Below are 26140 nucleotides of genomic sequence, written 5' to 3' on the forward strand. Positions count from 1 at the left end.
TATAGCAGCTTTATGACAAATGCTGAAGATTTATCTCATGTAAGATGGCATGTTTTCTGTCAAGATGTCCATGTAACTTTTATGTTTTAACTGTATTTTATATTGCTGAGCTTCATTATAAACTTACTGAATCCCATCTGGTACTTTTCCTAAACGTATTTTACAGTACATTCACTCAGTGCCTGAACAACATTCCTCAATTTACCCTTCCATTTTCAAAACCTCTTATTACATTTCACAGTCATAAGTCCAGAGAAATGTTACACAAACCAATCCAAAAAAGTCCATAATCAATTGTGAAACTTAGTCAAGTGTAATATTAGTCATCCGCCTAGTTAGAGGACTCAGTTCTCCCTTTTTAAGGCCATAGAGAACTAGCATCTATCTTGGCAGCACTTTGCACATGAAACCAGTTAAAGTGAGTGAGATCCCAGTTATCGTAGGACACACTTGCATCTACACCCAAACTTAGTCGTATTAGTTTCAGTAATAAGATTAACACTCACATATTTTGAGTGCAGGAAGAAGCTGCAGTACACAGAAGAAATGTGTACAGACACAGCAAGAACATAAATTCTACAGGAACAGGGACTTGCCCAGAAAAAGAACCCAAAAACACTGAGCTGTATGACAATATTTCTGACCTTTCATCACCTTCGCCAATCTACAATATTAACAAATAAATCTAAATAACATACCAAAGGTCAAGTAATTGGTGACAAGAAAGTGGAAAGATGTAAAAAAATTTCTAGCATGACACAAGTCGAGAAGAAAAGCAAACCCCTAGTGACCTACAGCTGTGACAAAATATCCTAGTCAGGGTCGTGAGAGTTATTCTTTTGCTTAAAAATCAATAGAATCAATTTTGTTAGTTGTACATGTTAATGAGGGAAAAAGCATTGAAGAAACATTATTAAATCCTGATTGTCCTTAAATTGAACCTCACTTATCTAAAGTAATAAAGTAATTGTGTGATAGTAGATGGGGAATGCTGGGCAAAAACACAAATACATTTGCAGATGGTTTGGATTAATAATTAACTGATTGTGCCTCTGTTCAAGAACAACTTCTCATTTTTTATTTTAAAATAATTTGTATTATTCATCCAGTTTTTGAATGGTGTGCTGCAGGTTACCACTTTAAAATGTCCTTCCATAAACTATGCTGCAAAGCACTAACATTTGGACCAGAGCAAAATCAAGCTTAGCGCCTGCTGCATTTTTAGATAAGCTGTTGATCAGTTGATGTGAGTTTTTGGTGGACAGTGTTTTTTCCTAAGTAACAAATAAAGGTTTGATTCAATATTAAAATTAAATTAAGGGAAAACATCACTAGTTGCCCATCTAGTAGATGAGTCAAAGAGCTGCCATCTTTATGAGAGTTTATGAGACACTAATTTGAACTGTAGGTCCTTATTGTTGTCCCAGCTTTTACTGGACATTGTTATGTGTAGTGTGTACAGAATCACTAGTATCCAGATATCATTTTAACTCATTTCTGCCAAAGTAATGTACGCTTTTTATTTTTATGTATTTTCTCTCAGGTTTTATGCTGCAGAAATTGTTTGTGGCCTCCAGTTTCTTCATTCAAAAGGCATAATATACAGGTATATTTACCATGAGCATTGCTTGTAGCAAAAACGTGCTTCTCTAACAGGAGGCATTCCTGAACTAAGCTGTTAAGATCAACTGTGTTTAAAACTGCAGGCCTTGTCTTGTTCATGTAATTTACCAATGGCAGCAAGCAGTGGTCTTACTGAAACATTGTTTTACCAATTCTAGTAGCTATTTGAGTTTACATCTACTGTTTCTTCTTCTTTTTTCAAAAGAGATCTAAAACTAGATAATGTGCTATTAGACAGAGATGGACACATAAAGATAGCAGATTTTGGAATGTGTAAGGAGAACATGTTTGAAGAAGCCAAGACTTGCACTTTTTTGTGGAACACCAGACTACATCGCTCCTGAGGTGTGTGCTGATTGTACTCTTTTAATACTAACCACCTTTCTGGAACCATGTGATTTTTACAGAAATTGACTGTCAATGATATACAGACAAACATGGTTACAGTGGCAAAATATATTCTTATGAAAGTATTTGAAAGTGTTTAATATATTTTTGCTAATGGAACTGTTTTTTATATCAATTTTTAATTTTATTTTGATTTTATTATTGTTTGATTCTGAGGTTAACGTTTGTTTCCAACCAACCTAAATATTAATATATATATTTTTAAACCTTTTCTTCAAAAGTGTAGGCAGAGTGGTGGCTCTGAGGCTAGGGATCTGTGCCAGCAATTGGTAGGTTGTCAGCTCAAATCCTGTAAATGCCAGAAGCGATTCCACTCTGGGAGGTTCTTGAGCAAAGCCCTTAACCTGCAATTGTATGACATTAATCTGCATCCAGCCCTGTGAGCAAGTCCTCCATCTTGCAGGGGAAACTTGGGGGTCGGTGGCAGGAACGGCACTTCAGCCACGATAAATAAAAAAAAGTCACACTGTTCTAGCGTGGTGCTGAGGTGTCACTTGTTGCACGGCTGTGTTCGGGTCCTACTTTGGGATCCTGAAGTGGTTTGTCGTGCGGTGGGAGCAGCAATACGCTGTATCAGTGCATGTTCCTCCTCCTTCTTTACAAATGTTGCTGCATCAATCCATTTACTGATTGTGTTTTTATCTGCATTATTCAGCTTCTTTTTGTTTGAGTTGGCTTATGTATTAAATTTTCAACTAACTGTTTGTTTGTATATCTTTTTTATTGTTTGTCTTTTCAAGTATGTACATTTTCATATTTGTTTGCTTTTTATTTTTTTTTTACTTTAAATCTATGTATTATATTTTTTGACTCATTATTGTTCCTCTGTTAATATATATCCTTTTTGCCATGCATTTTCCAGGCACATTATTCAGACTGTATGATCCCTGACTGAATTCAGAGCACTTGCATTAGCAATTTCAGAGCATTGTGAACCTTTATAAATGTAATATAAAAACTCAGAACACAAATATGTAAAATAAACATGCTTATAAAGTACATACAAATCATTGCATTAAATATTGTTAGTCTTTAATATAACTTATGTTTATAAAACGAACCTCAAATTAACTTAAATTTACAAATAGTCTATATTAAGATAATATCAGCGAGAAATGAAGAATATAACATAACGTTCTCAGACCTTCTAAATCCAGTTCAAGGTTGTGGGAGGCTGGTGCCTATCCTGGAAGCACTGGGCACAAATCAGAAAGCAGGTCTGGTTAGGTTACTAGTCCATCACAGGTCCCAGAAACACATGCACTCAATAGGCCCTTTCACAATTATCATAAAACAACCACAGCTTTGGGACATGGGAGGGAAACCAGAGTATCCAGAAAAAAAACCAAACTTACGGAAGTTCTCACATTGCAAGCACACCTCGGTGCAACCCCAATTCAATGATGCCCCTCTAGTGATCACATGCACACTCTAAAGTCTCCTTTCAATAGCAGAAGGGGCAACTTTATCCACATGTCACAAATGCCTGGTGCCACTGCTTCCTGAGAATGCTCATTAAAGTCATTTGTAACTGTAGATTGGCCTAGTGTGGGTATGCACTTGGTAAGGCCCTGCAACAAAATAAGCCTCACATTCAGTAAGTAAAGGCCATGACCATGAATTAGAGAAGCAAGTTTATAAAGTGCAATTATAGTCATAGTTTACTTTGACCCTAATTTCAAAGATTTAATGAAATAGTTCATAATTTTCAGTTTTACACATCAGTTGTTGTTTTATACCTAGTAATATATTCTGAAAATGAAAGTGTAATATTATACAGCTGTACTGAAAAAGCTTGAAAAAGCATTGTGTCTCAATCTTTGTACAAATAACTTAGGTATGTGAATTTGTTGTTGGTCTTGAATTAGATGTATATTTCTATGCAAGAATGTTTTAAAGCAAACAATGATACGTTTTAATTTAAACAAACTGTCTGGATTTTTTGAACGTAAATCTTTACGCTGGATGTTTTATATTACATTCCTTTAGCTCTGCTTTCCCCATTTCTGTGCAGATTTTGCTTGGACAAAAGTATGGCTATTCTGTTGACTGGTGGTCCTTTGGAGTCCTGCTGTATGAAATGCTAATAGGTCAATCACCTTTCCATGGAAATGATGAAGAGGAGTTGTTTCAGTCCATCCGCACAGATGACCCTTTCTACCCCCGTGCTCTCCCTAAAGACTGCAAAGATATTCTTGTCAAAGTAAGAAGTGGGAAGCAGGAGAGAATACAGGATTGATCATTACTCTAAATTACTTTAATAGTATCTTCCTAACGAAATAAGACAACAAAATAAATACATGTTTTCAATTTTGTTGTCTTCAAATAATTAGGTAAAGCCTCAAGAGGATCTGATGTCTCTGTATGGTTGCATTGAATGATTTATGATTAACAGAGGCTCCTATCTAAGGAATACAGTGTGCTAAATCTAAGTTATTACTGCAGATCCCGCTTAACTCCTTTTAACCTATTGGCCTCATTAATACTTCCAACAGGATAAATTGATTTTAATTTAGGCAATCAATTATATGGAAGCTGTTTGCTTTATATTTGCTATAGCTGTGACTTATTTCTTGTTCTTCTCTCAGCTGAAAGTTTAATACTATATTGGTATAAATTAAGTAAAGTGAGCCTTGCTTTTCTAATTGTGATATTTTGATTTTAGCTGTTTGTGAGAGAACCTGAGCAGAGGCTTGGAGTAAGGGGGACAATTCGCCAGCATGCATTCTTCCGAACCATCAACTGGCAAGCTCTGGAAAACAGGGAAATTGAGCCACCTTTCAAACCTTGTGTGGTAAGATGATCAGTGTGTTTGAAGTAGGGAATACCTCTCTCAAAATGCATCTGCAATAGGGAAAAACATAGCTAAAGGTTATTTTTAATGCAGAAAAAACATAAAATGAACATTATGAATGCAATTTGAGCCTTCACCCCCACCTAATGAAAGCTTAACCACCAGAAACAAATGTATCTAGAATGATTTTTAATTTTTTTAAGGTCAGCATGGAATTAACCTTCAGCTATATTTGTTTTCTGTAGGATGTGCAGTATGTACTACATATAGCTACTAAGAATCCCAAAATAAGCAAATAAAAATCACACCAGCTGATACATTTAAGTCTTTCTTTTTCTTTTTTGGTGTTTGTTTAGTCCTCTGTGCACACAAAGAGGAAAGGAAACTAAACTAAGGTATAATAATAATCAAAACCCAAAACACCCACATATGTTTGACATTCATTAGTAGCTGTGGCCACTTGCCTGTCAGATACACCACTTAATCTCTTGATTTTATCTAAATGTGGTCACACATCATATAAATATATACACACAAGTGGCCAGGCTGGGGTGTAAGCGATTAGATAGATAGATAGATAGATAGATAGATAGATAGATAGATAGATAGATAGATAGATAGATAGATAGATAGATAGATAGATAGATAGATAGATAGATAAAAAAAGGCGCTATATAGGTGCCCGACCCGACATAGACTGGACACAGAGGCACACGTAAAATAAACAAAGATTTATTTTTTTCTTCACTTGTGGGCTCACGTCTTCCCCATGTCCTTCAGTCCCAAGCACAATCACACAATAACGCACTCTTTCTCTTCTCTGCCACTCCTCCCTGGCATGCTCATTCTTCTCCTCCCAACTCTGGCTTCTCGAGTGGTGGCTGCTGGCCCCTTTTATAGTTCACCCGGAAGTGCTCCAGACGCTTGATTGCCGAGTTCCGGCTGTACTTCCGGGTGTGGTGAAAACACTGCCCATAAGGGCTCAAGAGTTCCAGCTGCAGCCCCCCCTGGCGGCGCCTGCAGGACCCAACAGGGCTGCCCCCAACTCCAATTCCCATGGAGCCCTGCAGGAAACTGAGGCAACGCTCCAACCCAGGGGAGCTGCCATCTAGCGTCCAGGGGGAGGTATTGCACCGTCCATGGCTGCTCCCCCCGAGCATATAATGAAGGGGCGTTCCAGCCGGGGTCCATGACCGGCCGGCCGCCACAATAGATAGATAGATTTTATTTTTTAGATTATAAAAAAGATTTGCATCTCTAATTTTGAAATTTTTAGACTCAAAACTAAATGCTTTTACTGTCCATACATAAACAGATTAAAAATTTCAACAATCTTATTTTCGCAAGATACATGGGAGTTTTTCCATAGGTAACAGCTTTCTACTCATGAGATTATTTGAGTTGAACAGTGTTTAATTTGGTATTGCAGTACATGTAAAATTAGCAGGATGGCTACTAAATTACACTGTCCCATAGTAGCTTAAATGTTACCATAAGCTGCTGTAAACAAAAGCCCCTATACCAACAAACAGCATCATTGTGTATTTTGCTGAAATATTCTGAGCTGTCCTTCTCTGAAACAGAATGAATTATGACTGTTAGATGAAAGTCTTTCAAGGCCATTTTATTTCGAAACGATCAAAGCGTGAAAGAAGACATCATATGCTAGAAGCATAATAAGACAGTGGTCAGGCTGCACACAATGCACTTCTTTTATAAATTCTTAAAATAAGCAATGGCATCTACTGGTGACTGCATGATGTTGTCTGCATTAAAGGCTTTCAGGATATTTCTTCTGCCACCAGATTTTATAGTAACAGTAACTGCACCCTAAAACAAACCCATTTTATTGGCTGTCTGTTCTCATATTTGTTTATATTCCAAAATGTTGCAAAATATAAATTTATTTTCAAAAAATGATGAATGCAAGCTTTCAAGTGTCCTAGCTACCTTTATATGTAGCAAGATCAAAGAAGAGAAAAGGTCTAGTATTACCAGGAAAGTTGAATGTGTCAAATATCCTGGGAGTTTAAAAGCACCGTCTCTGACATTTACAAAGGTAAGGTCAATGCAGACCCAGTAGGACACATCCACTGATCTTTTGCTTAAAATGGTGAAAGGAAATCAAAGATGATTGCATTCTGTTAACAGCATTAAACAAACCACAGATGATATTGAAAGAGGTTTTTTTTTTTCTAAGCCTAAGTAAAATACACTTCAAATATACAATCAGCACTATATTCCAAACATTTATGTTTCATTTTAAAATAAATCCAACCCAACACTTCTCCTCTTTATAGTGTGAACTACAAGCCCAAAATGAAGTAATTCCTCAAATACAATGAAACATAAAAGAGGACAAAGAGAGGCCCAGCATGTTTGTTTTAGAACAGCATTAATGAATTCTTAAAATAATATGAAAAAAGCTGTTTTCAAAATTTTTACAAAAGGCATCCATTCAGTTATGGAGTATGGGTTAAAGTACTTTCAACTGAGAAAAATAAGATTAAAAACAAACAATATAGTGTAAGCTATCAGAATAAATGTTTTATTGTAGAATGTTATTCCATCTGACGCCACTCCATATAGTATCAGAGGATTAGGAGTAATACAAGACGATCTTACGATAAACTCTTTGCCTTCAAAGTATTCAAAGTATGATTGTTGTGTGGGCCATTCCTAAAACTTAAGACTTAATCAACGTAAGTACAGGAGTACTTTGTGCATAATTCAGATCTTGTTGTGGATAAATATTGGATGATTTTACTAGAGAGAGGTGTGTGCTAAGTATACTTTTTAGCTGAATTATACCATTATTTGCACAAATTGATAAGGAATGTATCTTGAATTCTTTTCCTTACCTGAGATTTTAATTGAAAGGTCCCATTCACAACATTACCTAATATAATATAAGGTTCCACGCTTTGAAATAAGCTAATAGACTATGGGAAAATACTGTTTCAAAAGATGTGTGCACCTGATTTACACAAATTTCTATAGGCCCAAATACCTATTGACCTTCAATGAATTAAACACTATATAGGTTAAAGATGTCTGGAATAGGCGGCACGATGGTGCAGTGGTAGCGCTGCTGCCTTGCAGTTAGGAGACCTGGAATAACACTCTCACCTTGCTTCCCAGGTTCTCCCCGTGTCTGCCTGGGTTTCCTCCGGGTGCTGAGGTTTCCACCCACAGTCCAAAGACATGCAGGTTAGGTGCATTGGTGATCCTAAATTGTCCCTAGTGTGTGCCCTGCGGTGGGTTGGTGCCCTGCCTGGGGTTTGTTCCTGCCTTGTGTTGTTCCTGTGTTGGCTGGGATTGGCTCCAGCAGACCCCCGTGATCCTGTGTTCAGATTCAGCGAATTGGAAAATGGATGGATGGATGTCTGGAATATTTGATTATATGAGGGTTATTTATGAATGAATGTTTAAATGATTTTATTGCTAACTCAAGCAAGGAATGATGTGACATACCCTTCCCTGGAGCAAGAAAAATTTTCAGAATGTATACTGTTTTTAATTTGTTGGTAAGACCAGCTCTGAAAATTACAGAAGAGAAATCCAGCATATATTCTGTCAGTAGTGCTTCTTGCTCTCATTATACAAATATTACCTAATTATTTTAACAGTTTCCTTGTTTTCTGCGTAGTTATACAAGAAGAGAAGAGTCATACAATCTATTACCACACTTCCAAAAGGAAGGAAATGAATGTTTTACATTACTTTGATTCTGTGGCTGCATTTATTGTCATATGTTGTCTTCCTGCCATTCTTCAAAATAAAATAGAAAAATCTAAAATGCTAATGCAAGTATCTGCATATGTATTTGCAGACTGAAATCTCAATTAAACATTTATATTTGGGGTGGCACAGTGGTCATTACGGCTGCCGCACAGCTACAGGAGACCCAGATTGCTTTACCCCCTTTATGCACCCGAGCCCCAGTGTGCTTGTCAATAGTTATAGCTGTTGTGTGTGATATCATGTCTTTTCGATGTTTGTATGGGGATCTTCCAGGAGCTGTATTGCCATCCTGTGTTATATGTACATGATTTAGTCATTTGTTTTCTGTAAAACTGTACCACTGTGTGGAAGTGTAGGTCTGGGTTTGGCATTGCCATTTGATGGGTTGGAACCCCTTTCAGTTTGTATCCCTGTGAAGTGGCCTTTGACACCTACACATACTTCTGCTCCCCAAATCACTTCATTGGGTTAGCTAATCAAACAAGTTGGCTATATATACAGTACTAGCAAAATACCCGCGCTTCGCAGCGGAGAAGTAGTGTGTTAAAGAGGTTATGAAAAAGTAAAGGAAACATTTTAAAAATAACGTAACATGATTGTCAATGTAATTGTGTTGTCATTGTTATGAGTGTTGCTGTCATATATATATATATACATATACACATATACACACACATATACACACATATACAGATATATTATATATACATATACACATATATTTTTTATATATATATTTTTTTTATATATATATATATATATATATATATATATATATATACTAGCAAAATACCCGCGCTTCGCAGTGGAGAAGTAGTGTGTTAAAGAGGTTATGAAAAAAAAAGGAAACATTTTAAAAATAACGTAACATGATTGTCAATGTAATTGTGTTGTCATTGTTATGAGTGTTGCTGTGTTTTATATATATAAAATACACACACACACATATAAACATATATATACATATACATATACACATATATATACATATCTACATATATATATATATATATATATATATATATATATACATATATATATATATACATATACACATCCACATATCAACATATATATATACACATATATACACACACACACGCTTTATGGGTGATGATTGTTTTACTCTTTTTATCTTTATTTTATTTTATTGTAGAATCAACTCCTATCTGCGCACAGCAGGGCAGCCGTGGGCGGATGCGTATGGTGTATTCACTCAATGTTATCGTGCATTGCGCTGTCAGTGGTATTTTGATAAAAGAATTTAAACAACATATAAGAAGCGTATAAATTATTAAACAGTAAAACATTAACATTTAAGAAGTAAAGTTACATTAAGTACTACTGCAGTGCCTTCGGGTATACCTCATTTTTTGTTTGCCCATTACATGCTTAAATGTATACATTTTTTGGTGCACCTACCCGAGAACACGCGACATATAACCGAGCGTGGGAGAAGCATGGATTTTAAACACGCGTTGAGTTAATCTGCTGGTCTCCGTCGTGGAATAACTGGTAATGTTTGACTAACATCTACAGCGAGTAAAACGACATTACCTCCTATTTTTTTTTTTACGATCTCTGAGATCTTGCTTTTTTCGGTTCAAGGCTTCATAAGCTCTTTTATGTTGTATGGTGTACTTATCCCAAACCATCATCTTTGAATGTTGCAAGACTTTCGCCTTGTATGTAGATCGGGGTAATTACATTCATTGCATTCCTAGTCTGAATCACAATCTGATTGTATGGGTGGTTACCTGGCACTGTAGGGTTGCCACCCGTCCTTTAAAATACGGAATCGTGCCGCGTTTGAGAATGAAATTGCGCGTCCCGTTTTGAATCAATACTGGACGGGATTTATCCCGTATTTTTTTTATCATTTTTTTTTTAAAGCAGCGTCTCATGCAAATCATCCCACACGCATTTTATGAAGATGCCTCCTTTCCTACTTTTGATTGGGTAATACTTGATGTCATCGTTAGTTTGATTGGTCTTTTTAACTGTCCAGTGAGGAGGGCGTGTCTTTTAAGTAGAGTCTGCAAAGTGTTGGCACTGAGATGTGGCGTCAGCGCCATAGTTGAAGCCCCTAACGTTGCGGTCAGCAAGTCGGCTAACATCCGCCATGTGCCGTCTTTCAGTTGCGAGAAGCAGATCATAGAATGGTTGAAACTGTTGCCCCTAACGTTGCGCCACGGCGTGTGGTTCGTTTATACCTCGTGTCTTCTCATTAAACTTTTATCTCGCGAATATGTTATTGCAATCCGCAGCGGGAGCATTTCTATAAACTTAATTTAAACTTACGTTTTACACCGTGCTTTGTTTCCCTTATGAACATGCTTGTATGCTTAACCTCGCTCCGTTCTCAATTGTTTAATTAATTTTTTGCTCTTCGCTGATTGCGGCTGTTCCTCCATTTCCCCCTACTTCGTTCTTTTATCTCGCGAATATGTTATTGCAATCCTTAACGGGAGCGTTTCAATAAACTGATTGAAAATAGTTTTGCATTTACCTTTTTAGTAAAAGGCGAGCTTTTAAGCCTGAGAAATCACCCCGTAAATGCACACGTTTAATTGCACATGTGTTAATATGTATGGTTACACAGTATTAAAAGACAGTGAACAACGTCAGTTACCTTTGTTCCCCGCGTTTGATAAAAGGTGAGCTTTTAAGCCTGAGAAATCACCCCGTAAATGCACACGTTTAATTGCACATGTGTTAATATGTATGCTTACACAGTATTAAAAGACAGTCAAAAATTAACGTCATTTACCTTCGTTCCCGCGTGTGACTCGTGCTGTAAATCTCTTCCTTGTTTTTAGTTCACGTGATTACGTAGGAGGCGTGATGACGCGATACGTGACTCCGCCTCCTCCATTACAGTGTATGGACAAAAAATATGTTCCAGTTATGACCATTACGCTTTGAATTTCGAAATGAAACCTGCCTAACTTTTGTAAGTAAGCTGTAAGGAATGAGCCTGCCAAATTTCAGCCTTCCACCTACACGGGAAGTTGAAGAATTAGTGATGAGTGAGTCAGTGAGTGAGTGAGTGAGTGAGTCAGTCAGTCAGTGAGGGCTTTGCCTTTTATTATTATAGATATATATATATACACATACATACATACATACATACATATACACACATAGATGCACTTACAATAACATAGAAATCAATATAAACAACATTAACATCATTATCATATGAGAATATGAAGTAATATATAAGAAGCACATTTCATATAAATATAAATTATTAAACAGTAAAATCTTCTTCTATAATTTGCTACCGTGGCTTTTCGTTGGTCTGTCCAGGATTTTAAATCACCTGTAGCTTGCAAACCGTTTCACCTATTGACTTGAAATCTGGTACACATATAATACGTCACGTCTGCTATCCACTTTATGGGTGATGATTGTATTACTCTTTTTATGTTTATTTTATTTTAGAATCAACTCCTATCTGCGCACACCAGGGCGGCCGTGGGCAGATGCGTATGGTGTATTCACTCCATGTTATCATGCATTGCGCTGTCACTGGTATTTTGATAAAAGAATTTGAACAATATATAAGAAGCGTATAAATTATTAAACAGTAAAACATTAACATTTAAGAAGTAAAGTTACATTGAGTACTACTGCAGTGCCTTCGGGTATACCTCATTTTTTCTTTGCCCATTACATGCTTAAATGTATACATTTTTTGGTGTACCTACCCGAGAACACGCGACATATAACCGACCGTGGGAGAAGCATGGATTTTAAACACGCGTTGAGTTCATCTGCTGGTCTCCCTCGTGGAATAACTGGTAATGTTTGACTAAAATCTACAGCGAGTAAAACGACATTACCTCCTTTTTTTTTTTTTTACGATCTCTGAGATCTTGCTTTTTTCGGTTCAAGGCTTCATAAGCTCTTTTATGTTCCATGGTGTACTTAATAAGTACTAATTATCCCAAACCATCATCTTTGAATGTTGCAAGACTTTCGCCTTGTATGTAGATCGGGGTAATTACATTCATTGCATTCCTAGTCTGAATCACAATGTGATTGTATGGGTGGTTACCTGGCACTGTAGGGTTGCCACCCATCCTTTAAAATACGGAATCGTGCCGCGTTTGAGAATGAAATTGCGCGTCCCGTTTTGAATCAATACTGGACGGGATTTATCCCGTATTTTTTTTATCATTTTTTTTTTTAAAGCAGCGTGTCATGCAAATCATCCCACACGCATTTTATGAAGATGCCTCCTTTCCTACTTTTGATTGGGTAATACTTGATGTCATCGTTAGTTTGATTGGTCTTTTTAACTGTCCAGTGAGGAGGGCGTGTCTTTTAAGTAGAATCTGCAAAGTGTTGGCACTGAGATGTGGCGTCAGCGCCATAGTTGAAGCCCCTAACGTTGCAGTCAGCAAGTCGGCTAACATCCGCCATGTGCCGTCTTTCAGTTGCGAGAAGCAGATCATAGAATGGTTGAAACTGTTGCCCCTAACGTTACGCCACGGCGTGTGGTTCGTTTATACCTCGTGTCTTCTCATTAAACTTTTATCTCGCGAATATGTTATTGCAATCCGCAGCGGGAGCGTTTCTATAAACTTAATTTAAACTTACGTTTTACACCGTGCTTTGTTTCCCTTATGAACATGCTTGTATGCTTCACTCGCTCCGTTCTCAATTGTTTAATTAATTTTTTGCTCTTCGCTGTTTGCGGCTCTTCCTCCATTTCCCCCTACTTCGTTCTTTTATCTCGCGAATATGTTATTGCAATCCTTAACGTGAGCGTTTCAATAAACTGATTGAAAATACTTTTGCATTTACCTTTTTAGTAAAAGGCGAGCTTTTAAGCCTGAGAAATCACCCCGTAAATGCACACGTTTAATTGCACATGTGTTAATATGTATGCTTACACAGTATTAAAAGACAGTCAAAAATTAACGTCATTTACCTTCGTTCCCGTGTGTGACTCGTGCTGTAAATCTCTTCCTTGTTTTTAGTTCACGTGATTACGTAGGAGGCGTGATGACGCGATACGTGACTCCGCCTCCTCCATTACAGTGTATGGACAAAAAATATGTTCTAGTTATGACCATTACGCTTTGAATTTCGAAATGAAACCTGCCTAACTTTTGTAAGTAAGCTGTAAGGAATGAGCCTGCCAAATTTCAGCCTTCCACCTACACGGGAAGTTGGAGAATTAGTGATGAGTGAGTCAGTCAGTGAGTGAGTGAGTCAGTGAGGGCTTTGCCTTTTATTAGTATAGATAACATAAACATCTTCCTCGTTTACATACCAAAAAACTCAGAGAATCCTAATAAAGTGAATTTGGGTGCAGCTTTAATGCATTAGTTGTTTGTGTTATTAAAATGTGTAGTTTGTGTTGTCAACCCCTGTTATCTGAGGTTACAACAAGGCCACTGTTTTTCTGATTGTTTTTTTTTTCAAATGGCAAGTAGAGTTTCACATCATTATAGGCATCAAGCCTTAAAAAATCTCCTTCAGGGCCCAATAACTGAGTAATAGGTCTGAAAGTTTGGTGCTCAGCCATCCAGACTTGGTAAATCCATATTATGTTATGCTAACCCAGACCAAAATGGGAGGAAGAATATTTGCCACACAGTCAGGGCCTTGAAGCTGTTACCACATGAAGCTTCATACTACACTAGTGCCAACAAAACAGAAAGCTGAAGACATTATTAAATGAAAGAAGTAGTGGAAATGAAAGAGGAGAAAAGAATGTATTACCAATTTTTAAGAACTTTAGACACTTGATATTTTCTGTAGATATATTATGCAGTTGATTGATGTCAAACAAGCTCTGTCTACAACTTATTACTACATATAAGCAAAAAATGCAACAATATCTGTGATTACCTGTTGAAAGATAAAATAATATAAAACCCTGCAATAAATAATACATAACAGTAGTTCCATTCTCCCCTTGCTCTAGTCAGAATAATTCAGGTTAGACTGAATTATTGGAACATTTGTAAGAGATAATTCACAAACAGTTAATACATTTGGGCTCTGACAGTAACTAAAACCTTCTAAAAACGTTCAGCTCACCAAGCTTCTCTAAATGACCTGACTGACTAAGGAGAATGGAACCCTCTCTGTGCTGAAGAGCCACTGCCAGGTCTATAGCAGCAACGACATGTTCCAACTTCAAGGCTTACTTAGCTTTAAAATAAAGTGAACTCTGAACTCTTTTGACCGTCCAACTTGTGCTGACCCTCTAATGTACTCATTTCTAATCTTATCCATCCTCGTCATCCCCAATGCAAATCTTAGCATCTTTAACTCTGCCACCTCCAGCTCTGTCTCCTGCTTTTCTGGTCAGTGCCACCATCTCCAACCCATTTAACATAGTTGGTCTCACTACTGTCCTGTAGACCTTCCCTTTCACTCTTGCTGATAAAAAAAAGTACGTTGACTGGTTTGAAGTTTTGTTAGTCACTTCACAATGGAGTCAGGATCACTTGCATGACAAATTTATTTTTTTTTTACCTTTTATATAATTTTTTTGAGTTTTATTTCAAACGTAATGTACTAAATGATAACTAGATAATGTATAAGCAGGCATTTTTATTTGATTGCTCTGTTGCTCAATATATGATAAGTCAAGCTGAATTCAAATGAGAACAATGATGTCTTATTAAATTATGTTTCATTGTTGTTGTTTTTTTGTTTGTTTGTTTTTCTTCTTTCAGAAATCTCCAAGTGACTGTAGCAATTTTGACAAGGAATTCCTAAATGAAAAACCCCGACTGTCTTGTGCTGACAGAACCCTTATCAACAGTGTGGATCAAACAATGTTCAATAACTTCTCATTTGTAAACCCCAAGATGGACAGGCTTAATGTTCCTTGATATCAAATGGGTTTCCTTTCAGATAGCCCAGAGAATTGGTAACATGTCGGTTTTACATGCCATTCATATCTTCAACAAATAAGAGAGTGTTATTCCAAATATCAACTTTGCTTCTCCTGTCTTGTTTTTTTTAATATTAAGGAACCCTGTCAATTTGCAATAAGTATGTTCCAGCACTAAATGAACAGTATTGGAGTTACATTTAGAAACGGCGATCATCTCAGTGTGTCTAAGCAAAGAAGGATGCTGATCAAGACATTGTTCTGTGTTCTCCGTGGAGCAGTTTTTTTGTGTTATCGTGTTTATTGTAATTTGTGAGATGTAAAATGTTGATATTGATGGAAAGCACTTCAACTTCTGTGGTTAGACTTGAAAAGTAACTTATGTGGAGCTTCACAAACATTTTCTAAACCTTGCTGGGTTTTCCCAGATTTTTTGTAAACCTATGGGCCGAAAAAGCATTGTAAGTCCTTTATGGTCCAGATGTGTTTCTGAACAGCTTATATCATCTGATCCATACATTCACCAGTTGAAGAACATTAATACCTCAGTGTGTAGTAGAAGACTTCTTCAAAAATGGTTTCTCTGGAAAGCCAGGATTTTAAACTTAAAACACTCATCTTAATTGAACGCAACAGAGTTAAACAAATACTGAGTTGCCTTTGTGATTCAGTGGTCTTCGAGTTACTCTAAACAAGGAAAAGGACATCTGATCATTATGGGCATCGAATGAATATCACATAGTGCATGTTAACACTGAATTAAGTGCGCCATTGCTTGTGATTTGTATTGTTTTTTTTACCTGTAGCCCTTCCGGAGTGAATTGATTTTCAATTTGAACAGTGTTTTTGTACAGTACACTTAGTTAAGACTATTAGGTATGTTTTCAAATGTTTGTGGGTAATATGGGAGCATGTAACTGTCATTCAGCTTTGGAATATTGTTCTGGATGCTTTTCTGTTGTGTTGTAATACTTGCTGTATTATTATGTGGTTTCTGCTCTTACTGAATTTCTTTTTGCTGCCATTTTATTGCAATGCTAATGACGCATTTTACCGTTCTTTATGTTTCCAGAACGATTTCAACATTCTGCAGAACGTCATTTTCAGTGTCTATACCTCCCTGTTGTGTAAAGATTACCATTTCCCTCCAGTTTCAATAGCAAGGCATGCTGTTTCTGAATTTTAAGTAGGAAATTAGAAGAAATGTATTGTTACCACTCCAAGGACATAAAAAGATACAGTATATTACATATTTTTAATAAGAAGTGTATAAGTGCTGGAATACTTAAAACACATTTGAAAAGGTGCTACAGCGTGCTGATTTAATTATGTCAAAATAATTTATAGACATACCATGGCATTAACTGATGTATAGCACTTAGAACTGTGTATTGTACATGGAGGGGAAGTCAAAGGATCCTTTATCCAAGTTTAATAATTATAATTGAGGTTGACAGTCTAGTAATAGTATCACAAAAAGACCCTTGAAAGCCCCTCAAGATGAAAAGTATGAGTTGGAATTGTTAAACCGTTACTTTTGGCTCAGGTGGTCATCATGCAGGCTTCCCAGTGATGTCTCCGAGTCTAACATCATTCAGTCATTCATTCCGTCTGTGCTTTAAATATACAGACTTCCATTTATGTTCACTAGTTTATAAAGCGCTTAACAGCATTAAAACATGAGGGGAATAAAACAATATTTTGAATGTGGCAGATAGGACTCTTCAGTATGGTAGTTATACTGTCACATGAGCATTATACGGCCTGTTGTTGTGCCCTGTGTTTGAAACTGATACGGAATTTGGGACTGAGATGAAATCAATCAACTGATTGTCTTACATTTGCATAGCATGATAGTCTTGCCAACAGCATGAATACGTGAGCAGCTCCCTCGTATGACTGATATTAAGTAATATTACAAGCACCGACACTACTTCAGCCATCTTGTGCTAGTCTTTTGCTTATTTAGCGGTGGTAGTCAAAGGTCAGCCTGAACAGTATTGGTTTCTTTAAGAACTCTGTCTTGTATGGCCTGCAGTTTTGATCGTCACCAATAAGACTTTTTGGAGGGAACAGAAAAGTTGGTCAGCCCCCTGCATTTTACTAGTCAAGGGGCTAAGGAACAAAGCCAGTGTGTCACTTAAAGGATGGATGCCGTTGAGGCAGCTCTTTAGGGGTTCAGTGCCGTAATCTCCAATTATATTCTTCCGTTCTTGAAACTAAGGTCAAAACTCTAACACAGTGTAACACAGCTACTTGTGTAAAGATTACATCAGGTTCCAAGTTCATCTGAACGCCTGTAATGGACTGGCATCCCCTCTAGGCCTGTAGCGACTGGTACGATCAGGTAAAGCATTGGCGCTCACAACCCTGAAAAGGATGAAGGGGATCACTCGTCAGATTTGATAATCTCATTGATGACTGAATGATAATCAGAAGACTTTGTTTTGAAGGTGGTCAGCCTACCTGTGATGACTAACATGCATTAGAGTGGAAAAGAAATTGACTGTCAGGGAGTCAAAATTCCATTTAATAACTGCATTCTGCCATTACAGTTTATACGTTTCACAGCTGTTGGATTTTGAGGTTTCTACTGCAGATCAAAATAACAATTTCTTATTCCACATTTTCTGTCGTAAAACTACAAAATGGCCATACAGTATTACCAATTTAAAAAAGTAGCAGAGGCCTAGTAATAGAGTACTAGCATCCCTCGAAAACCGAGCAACTAAAACTCATTCCTTTTCAGGTTTTGAAATTAAATGTGTTCAATACATTTATTTCATACTATTTCTAGATATGAAATTTTATTGCTCATTTATCTTTTTGACTTATATTTCTGAACAGGAGACGCACATGCTGAGTACAATACGGCATTCTTGTATTTTTTGCAGTTATGTACAGTAAATATCAACTGTTGTTGTGTTTCATTGTATTTATTATTGGTGGAGTATAGAAAAATGTATTTGTGATGCATGTGTAATACCCAAAGGTCACGTGTGTATTGATGTAAGTTGTGAATTATAGTAAAAAGATGATGAACTTTCTTGCTACATAGGGAACCTTATATTGCCAATGAAAAAGTGCAGTGAAAAGAAATTTCACAGAACTCACATTGACGCATACACATACGATACATGTAATGTCTGGGTACAGTACACATGTGTACATGTAAAACATGTGGAAATGGTCGACTTCAAAATAAAAATCTTTTTGTAATTCACTTTACTTTTATGTAATGCACTTGTCATTTACAGAACTCTATGCACATTTACAAATATTGCACGTTTTGTAATTTCAATATAAATATACAAGGGACACAGCTCAGGCAATGAAGCTTTAGCAACAAATATGTGACAAAAGTCCAGTGCTCAGTATCTTAACTACTTAGGCCATGTATTGTCTCATATCCAGCCATCCATCCATTTTCCAACCCGCTGAATCCGAACACAGGGGTCTGCTGGAGCCAATCCCAGCCAACATAGGGCGCAAGGCAGGAACCGATCCCGGGCAGGGCACCAACCCACCACAGGGGACACACACACACACACACACCCCAAGCACACACTAGGCCCAATTTAGAATCACCAATCCACCTAACCTGCATGTCTTTGGACTATGGGAGGAAACCCACGCAGACACGGGGAGAACATGCAAACTCCACGCAGGGAGGACCCAGGAAGCAAACCCAGGTCTCCTAACTGCGAGGCAGCAGCGCTACCACTGCGCCACCATGCCGCCCCCATTGTCTCATATCTGAATTTAAAATTGCATCAGTTGCCTCAGGTACATTCATAAAATGTCCAACAAGGACATATCAGTGCAGTGATTGAATTTCTTTTGGAGGAGGAATTGTCCACAACTTTAATGTGTATATGGAGATGTCTGTCTGGGTGCTGGCAGTGTCAGAATACGAGTAGCATGCTTTAAATACAGAAACACAGACAGTGATGGTCATCCCTCTAGTGGTCAACCACCTGCCACCTCTACATGTAGTAAAAAAGACCACAAATGACAACCAGAAAAATGACAGCAGAGATTAGAACAGGGTAGCATGCAGTTCTACCGTTGACATGGTGTTTCAATGCAGGGGGTCTTCAGACTTCTATAAAGAGGCAAAATGCACAAATCATAATGGGGACTTGTAAAGAAATAAACAAAGGTATGTTGACTTGATTGACGTGGATGAATTAACTATTTATTGAATGGACTACTGTTGTCATTACTTGTGGTACAAGCCAGGCACATCTACATCAACAGGATCATGGGATGTCAACAGGAACCATTCCTGCTGTGAATCTCAGTGTATCGCAGGGTCCACACACTCCTACAGACCACCTCCAGGTCACCAGACAACCTAACCTGCACATCTTTGTGAAGCTTAGGATAACTAAATTAACTCATTACGTGTTTGGTGGACTGAAGCTTCCAGCAGAAATGGTTCCTGTTGACGTTCCATGATCCTGAAGATGTTTATGTACATGGCTTATACCACAAGTAATGACAACCCCTACTTGCATCTTTTGGCACTGGGATGGGCTTCAGCATGTTTTAACGCAGCTCAGGATATATGGATCAAAACGCAAATGACCAGAGTACTAATACGTATGTATTTATACTGTTATTTAATAAGAAGTGAAGAATTGTAGGATATCACCTTTTCCACATGGAGCTTTACTGTTCAAGCCCAATACTTCTGTATGGAAATACAACAAAGTAAATACATTTAATTCTGGATTTTTATCAAGTAAAAAGAGACTTAGACATGTAAAGTGTGTGCTGCATTTTAAAGCTTGATCAACCTGAAACCAGAGTATCCATCCGTCTACCCATTTTTGATCCCCCATTTGCTATTATTTTGTTATAGTACTGGAGTCTGTCTCAGCGTCATATTTGACATTGTGGACCACTGGGGCGTGTACAGCCGCCCTAACCTGACACAGACAGGCAGAGACACAAGTTTTCCACACAGCACACATTTATTGACGTGGGGAAGCGTTTTTTCTATTGCTCCCTGTAGTACCATAGTACAGAAAGCACCCTCTGCACAGTCCAGCACAAAACCCTTTTCTTCTCTCTTTCTCTTGCCTCCACTCCTCCTCCAGCAAACTTCGTCCTCTTCCGCCCGACTCTGGCTCTTGGAGTAGTGGCTGTGCTCGTTGACCTACTTCCAGCAGCACTTGCAGGGTGTGGTGGAAGTGCTGCAAACAAAGGCTCAGCAGTTCTCCAGGTGCCCCCTGGAGGTGGCCATGGGTCCCAGCAGCGTTGAACTTCTATGCTCCAAACCCGTGGCACTGCTGCACGCCAAGGGGGGCTGCCCTCTAGCGCTCCAGTGGAGGTAATGATCTGGGTATGCTCTTTCCCCCAGACCTTCCATTATAGAGGTGTCCTGGCCAGGCAAGGGCCCCGGCCGTCTGCCATAACAAATATATACGCAAAAGACCTTTGTGTGTGTGTAGCAGCCTTCTCTGCTCACACTCAACCACAGCCACAAGATAGCGCATGCATGTACTTTTAAATGTTTTCGGCACGTGCCATAAAAGACGTGCAGAGCAAACGCCACCATGCAATAATGACGTTGTGCTAATGACACAGACGAAGAGACACAACGTCAAAGCGAAGCAAACGCCGCATCTCAATAACGTGCAAGTGAAACACCTCGGCAATGGAGGGCGAGGCTTGAAGTTTTCAGTAAAAACATTGTCTATCTGGAGGCATTTACTCGAGACAGAGATTAATGGGACTCACATGCCAGCGATACGACTGAGATATGGTATCGCCAGTGTCTTCTTACGAAAGCCAGTGGGTCAGCCAGCACTGGTGGGTCCAAGTCCTCTGCCCTGGGTAATTCTTAAGAGTTAGCTGACACCTCTCCAAGTTCGCAAATATACTGTAGTTAAACTGCTGGGGCATCTTGGGCTTGTTTTTTTGATCCAAAGACCACACGCAGCTAGTTAGACATATATAAACGAAAGACCTGTGTGTGTATGGGGCAGTCCGCTCTGCTCACACTCAACCAAGCCACTAGATGGCATATGCATGCACCTCACATCTCACTACGAAAGCCCTGTGCACAGCAAAACGTCACCATGCAACAACAACGTCATGCTAATGACACAGATGAAGAGGCACAACGTCGAAATGAAGCAATCGGAACAGCTCAGCAACGTTCAAGAGAAACACCTCAGCAACAGAGGACAAGGCTTGAAGTCTTCACTAAAAACATTGTCTATCTGAAGGTATTTACTTGAGACAAAGATTAATGGGACTCATATGCCAGAGATACAGCTAAGATATGGTATCGCCAGTGTTTTCTTATGAAAGCCATTGGGGAAGCAAGCACAGGTGGGTCCACCTCGTCTCCCTTGGGTAATTCTTAAAAGTTAGCTGATGCCTCTCCAAGTTCACAGATGTAGTACTGAGAAAAGCGCTATATAAATGTAATGAATTATTATTATTATTATTAAAACTGCTAGGGAGTCTTTGGGTGTTTTTTTGTCATATTGTGTATAAGGCAGGAACCAGCCATGGATGGTGACAAACCTAAATGCACTCCCACCCACCTTAGAGTCACTGGGTAATCACACATACATATTCTGAGAAGTGAAAAGAAAAATGGAGAGTCACATTAGCGCTGGGAGAACAGAGTAAAAGGACAAATCAGTCAAGTGGCTAAATGAGCAGAGCGAAACAATATGTGAAAGCCCCTAGATATGCAAAGAAGAATGAGGAAAGGCTTATATTCACACTATTACTGCACATGGCACAAAGCGATGAACAAACGGCTCAGCACAAATTAAATTCAAACCCATACGTGAACATGTTTAATAGTTATAATTATACATTTACAGCAGACATCTAAGGTTTGATAGTAGAAAAATGAAATACTTTTCACTTGATGCAGTTCTTGGAGAAAACTAAAAATAAGTGAGTTGACAATTAATGCTGGGGCAATGTGGTGACACTGAAGCGTCTGAGGTTCCCCCAGTCACTATTTCTGCACAATTTGAATGTTCTCCCCAATTTGTCTTGTTGTTTTTCTTGCCACACTTCAAAACAAGTAAACTGTTGAGGTCTGAGTGAGTAGTTGCTCTGCAGGAGCACTGCCAAGGGTTTGTTTCCTGCCTTGCGCCCTGTGTTGGCTGGGATTGGCTCCAGCAGACCCCTGTGACCCTATAGTTAGGATGTAGCAGGTTGGATAATGGATGGATGGATGAGTGAGTGGTCCCTGTGGAGAGCAGACACCTGTCTACGGTTAGATCCTGCCTTGTACCCAATGCTGCTCTGGCTCCATACAAGCCTAAAATGGCATTAAGCAAGTTCAAAGGATTGCTGGCTATACATCTCGGGTTTCTTGTCTTCAAAGATATGCAAATATCCAAAATACGAATGCTACAGTAATAACAAACGAGTCGTCTGAATCAATGTGCCTTCTCATTATATTTTAATATATAACAAATCTAACCACATCACCCAAAAAGTCTTTGAATATCTTTACATGTGGGTTAATTGGCTCAATGAGGGTTTATCAAACCAAAATTCAAAAATAGAAATGCAAAATAGAAATAAGCTGTGGTCACTGCTGATCTACACTGTTTTGTCTGTTATGAAGAAACCACTTCTGCCTTGATTGAGAGGATATGGCCAGCGCAGCACTAATACCTCACTGGTCCAGAGCTGGGGGTTCAGCTGTCAGCCCACACATCTCCTTTGTAGCTAAGTGGGTTACACACTGTGGTGTCCCACTTTCGTCCCACACCTCAAACATGTGCTTGTTAGTTTCATTGAAGACCCCCAATTTTGAATGAATATGTTGTGTGATAGATTAGCACCCCATCCAGGATTGATTTCTGCTTCAGATTCAGTAATAGATGTGGAGATGTTTACACAAGAGTACGTGAAATTAGAGTTCCAAATAAAAAGATCAATTTGCAAATACAATTATTAATAACAATTTCATAGGATTGACTTAAATTTATGGACCATGGTGATGCACTTTACATAAACTGAGTACATCATACAAGATACTTTGTTAGGAAAGAATTGCTGCAGCGGCTTGTGTTGGCAACTGTCCTCCCTGAGCTCTAAAGAGTTGAGCTGCATGTAATGGAGTCTGTCGTCAGCTGAGATGAATCAGTCTCAGCTCTCTTCTAAACGCTTATATGGCCATCACCATCAGGTCCAGTATTTTGTTATATTTTAATTTCAGTCCACTATACAAGGCAATGGAACTCTAGGTAATAAGACCAAATTAAGAGCCCCTCATGCCCGTGGGTGAGTTCACTCCTTAACAGAGACTGTCAATCATACGTTTCACAGTGCAACCTGGAGACACCAGGTTGTTTAATACAACACGACATTTCTCACTCTTGATTTTGGCACAAAACTTAATCACTTTATTGTCCCCAGGGGGTGTTTCCCCTTTGGTCATTTTGACTCTTGGATATTCAGTTGTTTCCTCATGTGTTTCTGATAAGGCTACTTACTGTCATGGGCTCCTGGGTGCAGAATGACCTAATGGTAGATCCACTACTGCTAGGTAATGACTGACTGGATCAGGCAACAATAAAAGGACAGTGGAGAGGGAACTGCAAGACATTGCTGCATAAAGCAATAATAACATAGGAATTGAGGACCTGAAAAGGACATGTAGCAGATAATAAAGAACATGCATGACACCAGAAGCAACAAGGAATGCAGCCTGCTCGCTAGTTAAGGTTGTGTCATATTTGACGATTTTTCTAGCGATTTTAAGTTGTAGCCATCATTTACATAATCTTATTGAGTTAGAGGCAGCTGGTAGCGTGCTTCTGTTACAACAAGTCATTTAATTTATATATATGCAAGGATTCTGCTTATGGACTTCAGCTCTGCATTCAACATAATCCTGAACTCATCCACTCAAAACTCAGCCAGGTTTCTGTCCATGCCTCCACCTGTCAATGGATCACCAATTTCATGACCAATGGAGAATAACAGGTGAAACTGGGCAAATCCACATCTAGCTATCGCACGATCAACACAGGAGGCCCCCCAGGGATGTGTGCTCTCCCCACTGCTCTTTTCCTTCTACACTAATGACTGCACCTCTAAGGACCCCTCTGTCAAACTTATCAAATATGTGGACGACGCAGCCATCATTGGGCTCATCAGGAATGGTGATGAGTCTGCATACAGACAGGATGTTGAGCAGCTGGCCCTTTAGTGTGTCATAGCAATCTGGAGCTAAACACTCTCAAAACTGTGGAGATGACAGTGGGTTTTAGGTGAGGTCCCACAATATTATCTCCTCTCTCATTACTTAATACTGCAGTGAAAGTTGTTGAAACCTTCATGTTTATGGGATCCATAATCTTCTGGGACTTGCAATGGGAGACCAATGTAGGATCCATCATAAAAAAGGCACAACAGTGAATGTACTTCCTGCAACAGCTGAGGAAGTTCAACCTTCCAGAGGAGCTGCTGATTTAGTTCTACAGAGCAGTCATTGAGTCTGTTCTCATCTCATCCGTAACAGTGTGGTTTGGATTAGTGACCTAACATGGCAAAAGCAGACAACAACAAATAGCCAGGTCTGCTGAAAATATCATTAGTGCCAGTCTGCCCACCTTACAGGACCTGTACCATTCCAGAGTCAAGAAACGTGCAGGAAAACTCATCTCAGATTCTTCACATCCAGGCCACAACCTTTTTGAACTTCTTCCATCGGCCAGGCATTATAGATTAATATCTGCCGAAGCAAACAGATATGAGAACAGCTTTTTTCCCACAGGTCATCAACCTCACAAATGGTTAATTCAACTTAATCAGGCTGGGCAACCCACCCCCCATGCTGCCCAGGGTCTTGCAATACTGTTTACATATTGTTAATAATTGTTTTTCGATGTTTATTTCATCCTTTCTTGCAGCCTACACTTTGTATGTACAGTATATAGGAGGGGGCACCCAAACATAAAATTGTTTTAATAATTTTTACTTACTGAAACTTTAGTCTCTTTCAAAGTACTATCCATGTGCATGAATGCAATGGTTTTCCTACTGGTGGAAACATTTTTGGAATTGCTGAAGAGGAACGTTGTCCAAGACCTGCAGAGATTTTTCTTTGACTTCCTCCACGGTACAAAATGCTTTCCTTTCAGTTTTTTTTTTCATATGCGGGAACAAGAAAAAGTCGCACGGAGCAAAATCAGGCAAATAGGAAGGGTGGCAAGAACTCCAAGACACACAAGTCAATTCAGAAATCTCTTCAATAGTCAGACAACGATCTTCATTAATTGAACTGTGAACTTTTTCAAGATTTTCGTCATTCCTAATTGTGGAAGGTTGGCCAGGTCTTGATTGATCTTCAACTGACATTTCCCCTCGTTTGAAATGTGAAAACCTCTCGTAGACCTGTGTTTCACTTAAAGCTTCCGCTTTAAAAGCAGTTTCAAGCATCAGTACAGTTTCAGCAGCTCTTCATAAATAAATTTAACGCAGACCCGCTGTTCTTTATGATCACCCATCACAAAAATCGCAGAACACATTTAATAAGCACTAAGAAAAAACAACACGGAATGCCGTACGAACAATGCAGAGCAACGCCACTTGGCAGACTGCCACAGAATACTGTAAGTATGCTACACCTAGCGGGGAAATTCACAACTAAGTCTAGATTGCGCGCCAGGTACAGATTCTGGTTATTTTTGGGTACCCCTCGTATATAT

At 38.6% G+C, this 26140-nt stretch overlaps 1 protein-coding gene across 1 annotated transcript in view; it reads left to right on the plus strand.

Moving 5' to 3' along the window:
* The window catches only part of prkcq (protein kinase C, theta), a 144995-nt gene extending 126338 nt beyond the window's left edge, over nucleotides 1–18657 (plus strand). The window contains 6 exon segments of the mRNA XM_028814114.2: nucleotides 1544–1606; nucleotides 1829–1934; nucleotides 1936–1968; nucleotides 4046–4234; nucleotides 4697–4825; nucleotides 15274–18657. Of these exon segments, the coding sequence (XP_028669947.1) occupies nucleotides 1544–1606; nucleotides 1829–1934; nucleotides 1936–1968; nucleotides 4046–4234; nucleotides 4697–4825; nucleotides 15274–15432 (679 nt within the window). The 3' untranslated portion in view covers nucleotides 15433–18657.
* Nucleotides 18658–26140: the final 7483 nt, after the last annotated feature.

The sequence above is a fragment of the Erpetoichthys calabaricus genome, chromosome 1 (assembly GCF_900747795.2).
Source record: "Erpetoichthys calabaricus chromosome 1, fErpCal1.3, whole genome shotgun sequence".
In the NCBI taxonomy this organism is placed as follows: Eukaryota; Metazoa; Chordata; class Cladistia; order Polypteriformes; family Polypteridae; genus Erpetoichthys; species Erpetoichthys calabaricus.